This window comes from Cricetulus griseus, chromosome 3 (genome assembly GCF_003668045.3).
Source record: "Cricetulus griseus strain 17A/GY chromosome 3, alternate assembly CriGri-PICRH-1.0, whole genome shotgun sequence".
Lineage (NCBI taxonomy): Eukaryota > Metazoa > Chordata > Mammalia > Rodentia > Cricetidae > Cricetulus > Cricetulus griseus.
In genome coordinates, this window is record NC_048596.1 from 88,136,051 (window position 1) to 88,151,863 (window position 15,813).

The 15,813-nt window shown below is 44.9% G+C and overlaps 1 protein-coding gene across 2 annotated transcripts in view; it reads right to left on the reverse strand.

The window, feature by feature from the left end:
• Positions 1-15,813, reverse strand: part of Parva (parvin alpha) — a 155,703-nt gene that overhangs the window by 37,383 nt on the left and 102,507 nt on the right. For both annotated transcript variants that reach the window (XM_027410101.2, XM_027410102.2), the window contains exons 2-4: positions 10,625-10,714; positions 9,351-9,421; positions 5,131-5,233 (exon numbers count right to left, since the gene is read on the reverse strand). In XM_027410101.2, coding sequence (XP_027265902.1) covers positions 5,131-5,233; positions 9,351-9,421; positions 10,625-10,714 — 264 coding nt within the window. The remainder of the gene's footprint in view (positions 1-5,130; positions 5,234-9,350; positions 9,422-10,624; positions 10,715-15,813) is intronic.

Genomic DNA, 15,813 nt, shown 5'->3' on the forward strand with positions numbered 1-15,813 from the left:
TTTAATTAGTATCTGATATACTGCCATTTCCATGTTTTCTTTCAACTTTTGAGACTTTGTTTATTTAGAAATTGAATTCTATTATAGACAGAGATTAGTAACTTCCTTTTGTTGAAGTGGTCATTTTGAGACAGGGTCTTAGGAGCCAGGATGACCTTGAACTCACTTTGTAGCTGAAGATGACCTTCAACTTTTGATTGTCCTGCTTCTACCCCCCAAATGCTGGTATTACAATGTGCCACTCTGCCCAGGAATTTTGTTTGCTTGTAACATTGTGTCTTGTTCTTAAATCTGATCATATTTGTTCTTTCAGTGGATAAAGTCAATTTCCATGGACTGTGCTTGCAGTGTACTTGGGTTCACCTGTGCCCACTGACATTAGGGGTCACTTGCACTAGGGGTCATCTGCACTAGGGTTCACCCTCATTAGTGGTTATCTGTATACTACACCTGCACTAGGGGTCAACTGCAATGGGGGGCCACCCTGCGCTATGGGTCTCAGCCTATCAGTATTCTTTAGAAGCACAACCTCATGAAAGACAAGGAAAGGTGGGAAACCACTGTGCACTCAAGAGCAAAGGAAACTTGCCAGCTAAAGCAGTGTTTGAGCTGTGATGATGAAACTGACTGAGCATTATGTTACAAAGAAGTGTATCCTTGGGGGCTGGAGAGATGGCTCAGCAGTTAAGAGCACTTGTTGCTCTTGCAGAGGACTTAAGTTCAGTTCCCAGAATCTACTTGGTGGCTCACAACCATCCTAACTTCAGCTCAAAGGGATCTAATATCTTCTAACATTCCCAGGCACCAGGCCTGTATGTAGTATACATTCATATACATAGGCAAAACACTCACATACATAATATGAAAAATAAATAAATCTAAAAAAAATTTAAACAAGAAAGCAGTATGTCCAAAAGAAGATTGTAGTTTGGTTAAATAGCTTTTTTTTTGTTTTGTTTTTTGTTTTTCAAGACAGGGTTTCTCTGTGTAGCTTTGTGGTTAAATAGCTTTTAAGGTTTTTAGTTTTGGTATTGAAGTGATGGTTGGGACAGCTGTGAACATAACGGGATCTTAGGTGAACAACATGTGGAAACTCCTTGCACAGCCATTGTGTCTCAGAGCCTAAAGTTAGTTCAAAGTCATAATGTTTAGAAAGAAAGTAACAAATGTCCTATGTTGAGCAGATTAGTGAAATGCAGAAAAATCTGGAATATCTCCAGCATGCTACTGAGGCAAGAAATGGTGTATAGGAAAAAAAAAAAGATGGAACCAAAACAGCTAAGAGAAATGAGAAGTTCTAAGTCAAGGTGGCTGTAGCATAATGATGAGAGCTAACCCCACAGAACACAAGACTATGCTGACCTCTTCTATGAGGGTTTTGCATGCTGGTTGAGAGACAGAGTGGATTTCATGCACAACAGATGGGAATGCACTTGTGTGGATGGAGGCACATGAGCAATCCAGATGACCCCAGTTCATCTGAACAACTAGGTGAGGACAGTGACACCATTCATTGAAATGGAAATGGAATGACTTTAGAGGGAACAAGGAAAGCAGCCTGTTTGGGACAGGCTGCTGGCTAGATGGCTGAGGAACATTCAGGTGGAGAACCCTGGAAGACAATTAAAGTTGAACTTGGCAATTTCGAGGAGAACGCTGTTCTGGGGTGAGAGCCATTATGGTAGCATCAATGGTTGAAACTTCCAGGAATGGGTAAGAGCCAAGATGGGCAAGGAGTCTCTCTCTGCTTCCTGACTGTGTATTTTACAATTGATTAGCAGCCTCCTGCTCCTGCCTCCATGTCTTCCCTGCCATGACGGGCTATGTCCCCTCTAACTGTGAACCAGTACAAACTCTTCTTCCTTCAAGTTATTTCTCATGGGCTATTAGATTGCAGCAATCAGAAAAGTAACCATTACATCAAGTAACTCCAACCATGACTGGAAGAAGCAGAGCCTTGGGCGAAGACAGCAGCAGGTGTCAGTGGCAGGAGAGAACCACCTGGAGAACACAAGATCACGGAGACCACGTGATGGGGGAAGGAACACAAAGTTCAGTCAAATGCCAGAAGATGAGTCTGAATCCATATTGATGACCTCGGCAGAGAAAGTTGATGGGAAGATGGGGAGGTGGGCTGCTACACTGTGGGGTGGGAGGGAGTGGCTGCACTGGTAGCAGATGCAGGGGAAGAAGAAAGGCAGAAGACTAGCTATAGGGGTGCTTAAGGTCACAGGGGTCATTTAAACCTGTCTCTAAACTGGTTTATCACTGGGGCTCCTATATCATTCATTATGCTGCACACTGGTTCTCCCCACAGGACATCCTTCCTGTAGGTTTGGAATCCGTGTGCCCAGCCTCACATCTGCAGAGGGCTCAACTGAAGTTCACACAAGGAGCATGGTTTCTGTTGTGATTCACCTTTGTGACATGAAGATGGACATCTCAAGCCATCTGACCTATTTATTCATACACAAGGCCTGATCTGGAGCTACACAGATGTGATGTCAGGTTCTTTTGTAACTCTTCCCTGGAGGCAAAATGACTCTGTGGCCAAGTTCCATCCTTGCTCTGAGAGCTGAGCATAGGACATTTCAAGGCAGCTTCTAAGCCTTATTAGAAATCTTGCTGGAGGGGCCAACAGCTGCAGCCACAGGGGACATGCTCAGTAAGGATCACATCTTCTCCATGATTACATGTGCCAAAGCCTTCTATTCTGTATTCAGTTAGCATTTACAACCTTTAAATATTAATACTCATTAATATTGATGTTTGAGTACCAAATCAGTTTAGCTTCCAAGAAATTACTAGATTTTATATTAGCCCTTCATTCATTTATCTAATATACATTGATTAAGTGCTAGGTGATGTTCGAGGCAGCTGGACAGGGCCAGAGAAACCTGGAAAAAATAAACAAGACCTACTTCTTGATTTTAAGAGTGCCACATGTGCTTACATACACAGCTACAAACAACACATAAGATAAGGCATTAGAAACACATATGTGTGTATGTGAGTGTATACAGATATACACTTATACATGCCAAACATCCCTTACCCCAAATTCTTGGGACAAGAAATATTTCAGACTATATATTTCTTCTTCAAATTTTGGGATGCTGCCATGTACATAATAAGACATCTTAGGAATGAGACTTAAGTCTTAAACACCAAATTCTTTAGTGGCTCGTATACATTTACAGTATGGATACGAAGTCTAAAGGTACTTGTTATTGTAGATGGTATTGCTAGGTAGCCCTGACTGGACATAAACTCATTATGCAGCTGAGCCTGGCCTCAAATTTACAAGGATCCTTCTGCCCAAGCTTCCTTAGTGCTAGTATTATTGGCATATGCTAGCATGCCTAAGCTGAAGTTCATTTTACACAACAGTTCTCGTGATCAGCTTTGACTGCAACTTATCATATATACCATGTGTGGAACTTTCCAGTTGTGTTAGCACTCAACAGACTTTTAGATTTTGGAATATTTCAGATTATATAAATTTGAACACATTTTCCTTTTAGACACATATGGGGCAGGAGATGAGCACAGGTGAATCCATAGCCCTGTCTTCTACATGTGACCATAATGTACAGAGTGTAAAAGGGAGACCCCTGGGTTCAGAAGGATGAATAACAATGGTGTGTCTGGGTAGACTGTGGAGGAAGAAGGGCCTCAGAGGCAGACGCAAGAGTAGTATCGGGCTGATCATATGTCATATGAAATAATGCACTGTAATAGAAAAACCAAAGGTGAGGACAGTCACTTACTTCACCTGTCATGCCCTGTCATGTGAGCCATGTGTGTAGGTATCTGGAGGAAAGGCTGTGGACAGCTGTAGGGGGTGGGGAGATGATCTGAAGACCTGATGGCTGTGTAAAGTGGTCTGGATGGAGCTGCAGGAGAGGGCCCCTGGGGTTTCTAAATCAGGGTGGACAGGACTTGTGATTTAACCAGGTGTCCCAGCTAACAGGTGATAGGCCAGAAGAGGTGGGATGGGAAGAACAGATGCCAGCTGGGAAGCTTTTCAATAGCTCAGAAAAGTGCAAAGGAGGGAAGTAAAAACAACAAATCAGATGGACTCAGGAGAGGTCTCTGAGCAAGAAGGGAGCTTGGCAACATTGTACATGGGGGTGACGGCAAGGAGAGGGGTACTTCTCTAAAAGGGTATACTCGGTCCAAAGTACACCCAGGCAGAGGCGGCTAAAAGGCAGCCAGACATTGGAATTAGAATCTTGGGCCGCTATGGGCTCAAGAGGACACAAGGAGGCTGAGAAAGGGATGCCTACTTCATCTATCACCTACTAGGATCACTCCAGAATTTTCTTTTCCTTCCCCTCAGCCTTAGATTTCCATATGAACAGTGTGTGTGTGTGTGTGTGTGTGTGTGTGTGTGTGACAGCACATACTTATTCTTAATAGCACTCAGCTCAGAGAGGGACACAGGAACACACACAGGCCCACAGATCACAAGTTAACATATCATGTCCATATATATATAGGTTTCTATAGCTGAAAGGAACATATGTAGGCCTATAGATCATAGAGGGATCACATACAGCCCCATAGACAAAGGCACACATACTTATACATGTCCATAGGTCACAGAAGAACACATTCATATGTGTCTGTAGACAACAGGAGGCACATACCTGAACACTCCCATAGATCAAAGAGGAGTGCAGACAAGCATATAAACCACAAAGGGTCACACACATGTCCATAGGTCCCTGCTATCATAGTACCTTCCTACCAGGTGAGTATATACACACACATACCTATATACCCATCAGCCACATAAGTCTAAAAACACAAGGGGCCACTCACACATGTGGAAATCAACCTAGGCATGCAATGAGATCAGTTTCCAGGGGAGTGGGGTATGCTTTGCATTTCTGCAGTGGGGGCTTCTCATCAACCCAGCTGATGACCCAGAAGGCCAGGGAGCAGAACTATGTGGTCCTCAAGACTCCTCTCACAATAAAGCAGTACCCCCAGAAGCATCTAGAGCCCCTGTGTTTCTATTGACCCACTCAATCCACTCAAAACCCCTCTCAGATGAGTCATTGTGACCTGGAACTTCCTCTAAGCTAAGAGGCAGCTAGCATCCCCAAGTCTCCCCTCTCCTACCGAAGAGCTTCTGCAGGACTTGGCCATCATAGAGATCTTCAGCCAGGTCCTTCACAATGATTCTTTCTCCCACCAGCACGTCGTTGATCCAGTCGATGAGTACCTACAGAGAGAGTACGAGAGTCAGAGAAGAGTGGCTGCCTATGTGTTTGGAAACCAGCTTTCTCATGCTGGACAACTGAAATCTACATGAATTTCAATCTTGGTTAAGAGCAGCAGAGAAGTCATGGGACTAGTGTGCAAATGTAGGTGTAAGCCCCAGTACCCCTGTGCATTTACAGAATGTACTGGCTAGTTTGTTGTCAACTTGACACAAACTAGAGTCATCTGAGAGAGGGAACCTCAAATGAGAAAATACCTCCAGTGATCTGGCTATACCAAGTCTGTAGGGCATTTTTCCCCCCAGTTAATCAGGTTTATTGGCATAAGCTTAACATAGCATACATAACCTATTGCCCAAACAAATTTCTGGTATTTATGCCCAGCTAGAAATCATTGTTACCATGCTTTAATTAGTACTTTTAATGACTAAATAATAAAAATAATTGAAATTATTTCTGTGGAACATCAATTTTGTTAATGTGAACTTCATTTTCTTAATTAGTGATTGAACTGGGAAGGGACCGGTTCATTGTGGGTGGTGCTACTCCTGGGATGGTAGTCCTGGGTGCTATAAGAAAGCACGCTGAGCAAGCAATTCAGTAAGAAGTGTTCCTCCATGACCTCTGCATCAGTTCTTGCCTCTAGGTTCCTGCCTTGTTTGAGTTCCTGTCCTGACTTCCCTCAGTAATGAACAACAAAAATCTAAACTGAATAAACCCTTCCCTCCCCAAGTTGTTTATCATCATGGTGTTTTATGACAGCCATAGAAACTCTAACTACAACACTAAGGTTAGCCTTTCTAGTGGGGGCAGTTTCAGTGAGTCTGCTGACCTTCCCTGGCTCTGCCAGGCCTTCCCCTAATGGAATGGGCTTCAATCCAGGCAAGGGTATGGACTCTGGAGTCATGCAAGTGGATCAAAATCCCAGCTCCACCTACTAACTTGTGTGTGCACCGTTGCCATCTACAGCTGTGCACACAATTGTCTGCATCTCTCTGATGTCCATGACGTCCATATGTCTGCCTCTCTGTGAACTGTGGTCTACTTACAGCACTGTGCACGTGCACACTCTTGTTATCTCTGAACTTGTCATTTGTGAGTCTGAGGCAATCTAGTTACTTCTGTTTGAGCCTCTGGTCCTGATCTCTAACACTGCAGCCTGAAGTACTCCCCATGTTAGGCAGTAGAAAAGAATTACCCATGACAATGGCCAAATACTCCATGGAAGGTAGATCTTCTTAGCATATCAAACACTTTCCCTTTAGGGTACTTGGCAGGTTAGTTACTGTTAGCTGGTCACGTCAGGAAGCAGAGATGGGTGCTGGTACTCAGCTCACTTTCGTCTTTTTATTCTGTCTGGGACCCCAACTCATGGAATGATGCTACCCACACTTAGAGTGGGTGTTCCTACATCAGCCTAATACAGATAACTGCTCACAAGCATGCCCAGAGGTTTGCTTCCATAGTCATTCTAAATCTCATCAGTTGACCCTACCCAGGTGGGGAGCACAGAGGAGGAAGCAGCAATGAATACGTCCCCAAAGATGATGTGGCTGAAGACTAGGATTTCAAGGTGGCCGATGTAGCCTAGATCTGGAAAGCCAAAGCTTTCCCTTGAGTGAGGTTATGGACTGCTTGGCAAGGTTCTGCTTTGCTCATGCCCAGCAATGCACACCTCTACTTTTCCTCTTTGGCAAGACTGGTCCTTGGTCTAGGAGACCACTGTTTGGAGCCCAAACAGCAGAGCTTGATCTGATTGTTTCCTCTTGGACCATTAGAGCATTGCCCACCCCACCACAGAAGTAATACTATGCCAGGACCAATTGTGCTAGTTTGAATGAGAATGGCTCCCATCGGTTCAGATATTTGAATACCTGGTCCCTGCTTGATGGAACTGTTTGGGAAGGATTAAGACATATGGCCTTGTTGGAGATGTGTCACTGGGGAGTCTTTCTCTCTGCCTTACACTTATGGATCACATACAAGCTCTTAGCTACTGCTCCACCATTATGCCTGCCTGCCTGACTGCCTGCTGCCATGCTCTCTGCCATGATGGTATTAGACTCTAACCCTCTGCAACTGTGAGCCCCAAATTAAAAGCTTTCTTTTAAGTTGCCTTAGTCAATAGAAAATTAACTAACATACAAGCACAGAGTTAACCCTCTCCGGTATTGGCCCTCCTAGGCCAAGCACCCTGAAGAGGTACAACGGCAGATAGAACCTTAACTGCAGTTGTCCCACCTTCTCCCTGCATTGCATAACCCTCTCCGGTATTGGCCCTCCTAGGCCAAGCACCCTGAAGAGGTACAACGGCAGATAGAACCTTAACTGCAGTTGTCCCACCTTCTCCCTGCATTGCAAGGTGAGGGCTCAGGCTCCTCCTGGGACAGGGGAGCCATCAAAAAAGGGCCAATCTGTGGGGCTTGTACTGAGGCCCAGAGAATAAAGGGGAGTATGACCCCAAGCCCAGGCTACTGAAGTGGCACTTAATTAGCCCGTCTGAGAAGACTACCTTTGGTACTATAGTTTTCTCACAACAGTCCATATCTCACATGGCTTTGTTCCAATGCATTAGGGGCAACTACAGGGACAATATTCTGATTCTACTTCTGACTAGCCTGACTGCTGCTACTGCTGCTGTTGCTGCTGCTGGTGGTGTGTGTATGTGTGATATATTCATGGGAGTACACTTGCTTGTGGGCATGAGTGTTCATATGTAGACACCAGAGGTTGACTTTGGTTATCTCCATCCATTATTCTTATTTTATTTTATTTTATTTTATTTCGAGACACGGTTTCTTCATTGAACTTGAAATTCACCATTTGTTGAGACCAGCTTTCTCCATGTCCCTCTTCCCTCAGTGAAAGGCTTTAAGTGCATGCCAGCAGTTTCCATTCTGTGGGTTCTAGGATCCAGAGTCTAGGATTTGAATGCTTGCATAGCAAGTGCTTTATCCACTAAGCCATTTTCCAGGGCCCCATCTGTCTGCTTTTATAAGCAGTTTTCTTTTTCTCCCCTTCCAGCCAATGCATATGAAACACCAGACTTTGGGGATATAATGGTTCTAATGAAAGGGAAGTCTCTAACCCCAAGGGGCTCACTGTCAGGGAGGCTAGGAGAGACAGGAGGGGGAGGGATGGAGAAGGAAGAGAGAGTGTGTGTGTGCAAGAGAGTGAGCACCTACTCCAGGAGCTGAAACTAACATATTAAGCCAAGGGGCCAATGCTACACAGAGAGGCTGAGTCATAGCAATGAGCATCAGAGAGAACTTCTTGGAGGAAGTGGTATGCAGGAAGCCAGAGGCAATCTAAGTAGAGGGAGCTGCTTAAATAGATGCCTGGGGACAGGGAGTGCTGCAGCCAGCATTCAGCTGTCCCTGTGCTTCTAGGTAGATTATCTAAGGCTGAAGAGAGCCAGAGAAAAGACTCAAATACCACCTGACCCTGCACTTAATAGAAAACTACAGGTAGGCTTTGAGCAGGAAGACACTATTAGTAGACTTTTGAACAATGAAGAGGGACATAGGTCAGGGGACAAGAAGGGACAGGTGAATGGCAGAAGATTTGCTGCATGATGGTCAACATCCCATATACAACAGACAGTCTCTCTCCTTCCCCCACTTTCTTCTTCCTCTTTCCTTTTTTTTTTTTTCTTTTTCTGAGACACAGTCTCAAGTACTCCAGGCTGGCCTCAAACTCTATGTTGCTCAGGATAATCCTGGATTTCTGATCCTTCTGCCTCCATTTCCCAAATGCTGGGATTACAGTCATATATCACTATGCCAGGCTATGCTCTGTTGGGGATCGAACCCAGAGCTGTGTGCATGCTAGGAGAGTACTCTACCAACTGAGCCACACTCTCAGGCCCCAATTCCATCTCTCTAAACCAGCTAGACCATATACAAATCACATGGCTTCCTAAGACTTAGTTCCCTCATCTGGAACAGGGGACTGTTCCTAGCTGACTTTTTAAGTTCCTTTGAGGACTTTGATATGACTGTGACCTCCTTGTAGTGTCCCCTGTATGGTATCTTCACAGAATAGGCGGTCTGTAGACACCTTCAAAGGCTGGGGGGTGGGGTGGGAATTCTTCCAGAACCTTTCCTCATCTCTTCTTACCTTCATCAGCTCTTGAAGCTTGGGATCACTGCGTGAGTTTGGATCCACCATTGTCCGCACCTCATTCTCCTCTGTAAAAGGAAAACAGCCTCAGCCTCTATATTGATTGCTGCCTACTGCAAAGAGAAGATTCTCTGATGGAGGCTGAGAGTAGCCAAAGTGCTGGGAATAGGTAAGTGTGAGGGTTCGGCCCTAAGGGAACACTGAGGAAGAGGAGACAGCTGTAATGTAAGAGCCAGAAAGGAGTGCTGTGATGCACTGTCTTCTGAACATGACATGGCCACTCTACTCATGGTCTCACAGCAGCTGTGGTTATCTGAACCAGCTGTGGACAAGATCAAGCCAGACAGAACTCCAGCTTGGATGGAGAAGGGGTTCTAGAGGCTCCACCCCTTGGTGAGGTGTTACTATAAATCTTTCTGCCAAAAGCTGCCTGAGCCCCACTGCCACGTGTGAGCTTTACGACAGCCGCCCGTCCGAGTTAGGCCCAAATGAATACACAGAGAGACTTGTATTAGTTACAATGCTGCTTGGCCAATGACTAGGATTCTCATCTGTTAGCTCAGTCTCAATTATCATACATCTATATATTTTATAAGACTTTTCTTATCGGATGCCTTATTGGCGTCCCTGCTAGCTGGTGGATCACATCGTGCCGCTGGAACAGGAGCTGAGGGGAAAAGAGGGCCCTTCCTGTTTCTCTTTCGCTTAAATATGAATCTCCTTACGATGTCACTTCCTGCCCGGATCAGCACTTCTCTACTACATTTCCCAGAATCCTCTTTGACTCCTAGTTCCGTCTAACTTGCTGTCTCATTGGCCAAACAATATTTTATTCAATAATCAATAAGATAAACATACACAGTTGTACATTCCCCATCAGTGAGGAGTTACAGGCAGTTGGTGGTCACTGAGGGAAGGAGAACAATTCTTTGGCAGCGTATCCACTTGTGGGTTGCCCATGTTCCAGTGGATAGCTCCCCAGCTGTGCACATGCAGGCAACTTTAGTTGGCTTTAATTGGTCATTAAAAAGAAGAGGAAGAAGAAGAGATGAAGTTGGGAGGGGGAACATGTTGGTGGGTTTGGAAGTTGGAGAGAAAACAGAAGTGGATATGATCATATTCCATTACATGCATGCATGGAATTCTCAAAGATTAAATTCTTAAAATTAAAAAAACCCTAAAACTAAAATGAGAGCTAGAAAAGGAAAAAGGGTTTGGTGGGATTGTCTAAGCTATGGGCACTAAGCTAGTCTAGATATAAGGACAGTTACCCAGCATGGTGTCCTCGGGGTCCAGCTCGAAGGAGATGGGGCTCAGGGGCAGGTTGATGGCGTTCATTCCTTCCTCCTGGAACTCGGACACTGAAAGACAAGGAAGAGCCAGGTCACATGTCATGGAAGGATGACAGGGAGGACTCTCTACAACATCCATGATCAATACTGATGTTGAGAGAATGTTCCTCCTCTCCCAGACAGTTAGCTTTTAGTTGCTTCCCACACTGAGATAGATCCATAGCTGCTCTTCCTAAGGCGACCTAATTGTCCCTTTAATCTCAATTTTCTGTCTGCCATCCCTCTCACTTTCCTGAGAAAAAGGGAGTCATAAATGCAGAGATCCATCTTCTCCCAGAGAAGACTCTGGAACCAACAGGAGCATGGTGGGCACAGCTGCTCTCTGAGGCCACTGTCTTTGGCCTCTGCCTGTCCTTCCTCCAGGGTTGGTTCACTGTCCCTCCTCCTCACTGTGGACAGGATGAAGGAGGCCATCAGTTTCAGGCTGTTATCTCCTGAGCCTTTTTCATGTATAGTTCAACCCTTCTTAGCCTTCCTGAGACATTCTTTCATGATCTGCCCTCCCTCCTGCATCTAACCCCAGCCGCTGTGGGCTCACTCTTGGCTCTGGTTTGGGTTCCTCAGCTCTAGTGAACTGTGGGACCATGTCTAGGAGCTACCACTTTACAGTCCTGTATCCTCAGCTAAAAATGAACTTTCAGTGGGGGAACTACTAACTTAAACAGTTTTCTATTACATTTAATTTCTTTTGGATGTGTGTATGTGTGTGTGTGTGTGTGTGTGTGTGTGTGTGTGTGTAATATGGAGGTGAGAGGACAACTTTTGGGAGTAGGTTCTCTCCTTTATCGTATGGTATGCAGGGGTTGAACTCAGGTCAGCAGGCATGGCAGCATGCACCATTACCCACTGAACCATCTTATCAACCTGACTACTAATTTTTTTTTCATTTTCCAAATACTGTAAATCCACAGTCCAATTTATCAACAAAACACCAAAAAAAACCCAAAAAACCAAAACCAACCAAACAAACAAACAAAAAACCATAAACCATGAGAGCAGGATCATGTTCCTTCAAATACACAACCCCATGAACCTTGGGGGAAAAGATTCCTGCCCCAAGTCAGTTGTGCACCACACACTTGGTGTTGACCTTGGCTTACTCCTCCTAAAAGCCGGAACTCACATTCTCTCACTTTTCACCAATTAAGCACAGAAGGGTCATTTTCTCTGAAGGTGTTGGTCACTGGGAGGTTTGAAGGAGCTAATACGGCAGCAGCAATCAACCTTAATGAAAGCAACATCTTTCCATTTTATTTATTTATTTATTTATTTATTTATTTATTTATTTACTCACTCAGGCCTGTCTGTACCTGGACAGGGAATGCATCAGCTACACCAACACAGAGAAACAGGCCAGTGGATTCTTGTATGTAATGTATGTAAGTTGTATGAGTGTCTGCATATATGTGGGTGTGCATGCCCTGCATACAATGGGCCCAGAACAGGATATCAGATGTCTTCCTCCATCATTCTCTGCCTTATTCCTTTAAAACAGGGTCTCTTAGTGAGCCTGAAGTTTCCACCCTCAGTGCTGGGGTTATGGGTTGGTACAGTTATGTTCAACTTTTATGTGGGTACCAGGGATTCAAACTCAGATCCTAATGCTTATAAGAATAAGTGCCCTTACCCACTGAACCACTTCCTCTGCCCTGTGAGCAGCAGGCTTTTAACATTCCTCAGGACATTGCCCAGTTCCTGTCTCCAGATTTATTCAACTGCCTTTCTGTATTACCCCCCACAAAACATAGTAGAAAATTACAGGTGACCTCAAAGCTCCAGTGAGCACATATAGGGCTGCATTTATTTTCCAGCTAACTACACTTCCTTCTTAGGACTTACATGTACTTTGCTTTTTTCCAGTCCATTTCTTATTTTTTTTTTCTTTTTTGAGATAGGGTCTCTCTCTATAGTACTCTGCTGGCCAGGAACTCACTATGCAGACCATGTTGGCCATGAACTCACAGAGATCCATCTGCCTCTGACTCCTGAGTGCTACTGCACCTGTCAAAAGCACAGTTTTTATTACTTACCACACTCTCCTGGTGACTACCAGGCAGTGGAAATAGCCATACTTACATACTAATGTGAGAGTAGCCCAGGTACCTGGAGGGAGCCCAGGCTGCTTCCTTGAATGCTAGGGCTCCTGACTTCCTCTGACTCTTCTGTTTGTCTCTCCCTAGGTCTGTGGGGCTTTACATAATCATTTATATCTCTGTGAATTAAGCACTCATGCCCTTAGCTGCACCAAACACATTTTAAGTACTCAAAGGTCCTTGGTTCTGCGATCCCCACGCATGGTGATGCAACATTTCCCACATAGGAAGTCTAATTGTCTTATGGGCTCTTAGGAGATCCAGTTGGCCTACACACTGAGGACATTCATGTGAGAAGTCCAGCCAGGCCTGATGGATGAAGTCTCTGTTTACTCTACCACTTGTAAGTCTACTGAGATCTCAAGTTTGGATATCCAAGACAGAACTTAAGATTCAGTACCCTCATGCCTACCCACAACTGTGCAAAAATAAGCTCACTCTCTCCCTATCCTTCTCCTCTGTAGGAGGCACCACTGTTTACACCAGGGGTGTCCCACCTGCTCCTCATTGGTGTTTACATATGACCTAAGGTAGCTTTGGATATGGCCCAACATAGAAATGTAAACATACTTAAATCATTATGAGATGTGTGTGTATCTGTATATCTGTATATATGTATATATACATGTGGGTATGAATATGTGTGTATGTATGTGTGTGGTAACTTGGTTGCATGGTGCTTGAGCATTAACTTAGAAGATGAATGCTTTGTATCAAAATGTCACATGAAATAAGCATAAATATTCTTTTGAAGCACCCTGGTTTACCTACTATTTCAAGTTGAAATCTGGAGAGCCCCCCACTTGGGCTCTTTTCCCTTACCCTTTTTATCAAACACACTGACTAGCTAGTTTTCTAGGCCCCTCCACCAAGCCAGGACCCCAGTCCATCCCCTCCTTACCAACACTTTCTACCCCCAATCCTGGCTCAAGTCACCATTCTCCTCCATCTGCTCATCAGATCCACCTCCTACCCATCCTATTACTTTCTCTTGGATCTCCCACCCCACCTACTTGGCACTGTGCAGCCAGAATGCTCTATGAAATGCAAAGGAGTCAGTCCATCCATCCTCCTGCCTTCTACTCTCCTACTGTCTGTCCCTCCTTGAACACTGGACTCCTGGCTATGACTTCTGAGACTTCTGCTCAGCCTTCTGCTGCCCTTAGATTTTCTCCACAGAATTGTCATCACTTGAAGAAGTTACTGGAGATATGTATTTCTAATGTTCTCCACATCAGAAGGCAAGCTGGGTGAAGTTCTTTGTGACAAGGCCTAGTGTGGCTCAGGCTGGCCTTGAACTTACTGTGTAACTGTTACATAACAGTTTCCCCCCCAAGATCAAAACATTCCAACCTGAAGAAAGCTTCTTAAACAGGAAGAGAAACAACTCAAAATAGCTCCAGGAAGTACCTGAAACTGACCAGATTCAGTAGGACCCTCCCTTCAAGAATAAGTAAAAAAAGCTGAGAAGCCCCCTGTGGTGGTTTGAATAAGAATGGTCCCCATAAGCTCATAGATTTAAATGCTTAGTTATCAGGGAGTCATCAGCTACCCTCTACCTCCAGCCCCCAGATAGGGTTGAAAAGAATTAGGAAATGTGTCCTTGTTGGAAGAAGCATATCTCTGGGGGTGGGCTTTAGATTTCAAGAACCCAAGCCTGGCCCAGTGGCTCTTTCTCTTCTTGCTGCCTGCAGATCAAGATGTAGGGCTCTCAGCTACCTCTCTAGCACTATGTCTGCCTTGATGATACAGTTTTCTTTAAGTCATTTCTGCCCCTGCAAGGAAGTCCTCACCCATATTCCTTAAGTAACCCCAATAAAACTCATGGTTCACCAAATTGTTCTTTGGTGGTATCTCTACTTTGGTTTGTCATGGGTTCCCTATCTGGGGTGAGTAGATATGTGTGCTGTGTCTCCACAGGAAAAGTTTTGTCACACAATGATAGCCAAAGATGACCTTGAACTTCTGAAGCCCCGGCCTCTACCTCTTGGTGCTAGGACCACAAGCATGTCTTTATCAGCTCCCTGGTTATGTGGTGCTGGGGACTGATCCCAGGGCTTCCTGCATGCAGAGCCTCACCCTCCCCGCTCCTGCTGGGGGAAGCTTTGTCCTTGTTGACTACCAGATTCCCAAAGATGCCAGATAGCAGAGTGCTTGGCAGCCAGACTGCCTAGATTCAAACCCATGCTCTACCACTTTCTAGCTATGTGACTTGGACAAGTTCACTAGTTTCCTGTGCCTCAGTTTCCTCATCTACAGGGTGGGAGTAATAATAATATTTCCAACTTCCTAGGTCTGTTGGAAAGATAAAATGAGTTTCTGGTCCCCGAGGAGAGCCAGGGAAATGCAAGGCACTGCTGCTACTTAAAAATGGTATCTCTGATACTCTCTGAACACTGGCAAGTATTTATGGAATAAGTAACCCAGACTGCAAAGGTCACACTTCAGGGCACAGGCTAGATACAGAGGCAGAATTTATCCAAGGAGTTTAAAAAAAAAAAAAAAAAAAAGGCCTTCATGCTGTGTGGTGGGGGTGGTGGGTGGTGTTGGGCCAGGAATCATTTACATTTTAGTCTGAACTTGAGCCTGACTCTCTGTGTGCATGCATGTGTGTTTCTGAGATAACATTTGCAGCTTGTGGTTGTTTTGTTCTTTTGAGACAGGGTCTTGCAGGTAGCCCAGGATGCCCTAGATTCACTATGTAGTACATTCTGGCCTCAAACTTGCATCAATCCCTCTGTGGCCAGTCTGCATTTTGTGAAGGAAGAAAACCCACATTTGTCCCAAATGTAGTTAGAACCAGGGTATAAGAACAGCGGTCTCTAAGTACCTCCTAACTGGAAAGATGATATTCCCAGCCAGGACTCCTAAAGGTGGGTCTGAATGAGGTCCCCTATTGTGGAGCGTTGTTCAGAATGTTTTCAGATGAACACAGCTACGGTCAGAACTCCGCCCTCTGGCCTGCCTCTTTAATTCACTCACAGAGACATAACAAGCCCCAGAAGAAAGGCTCAG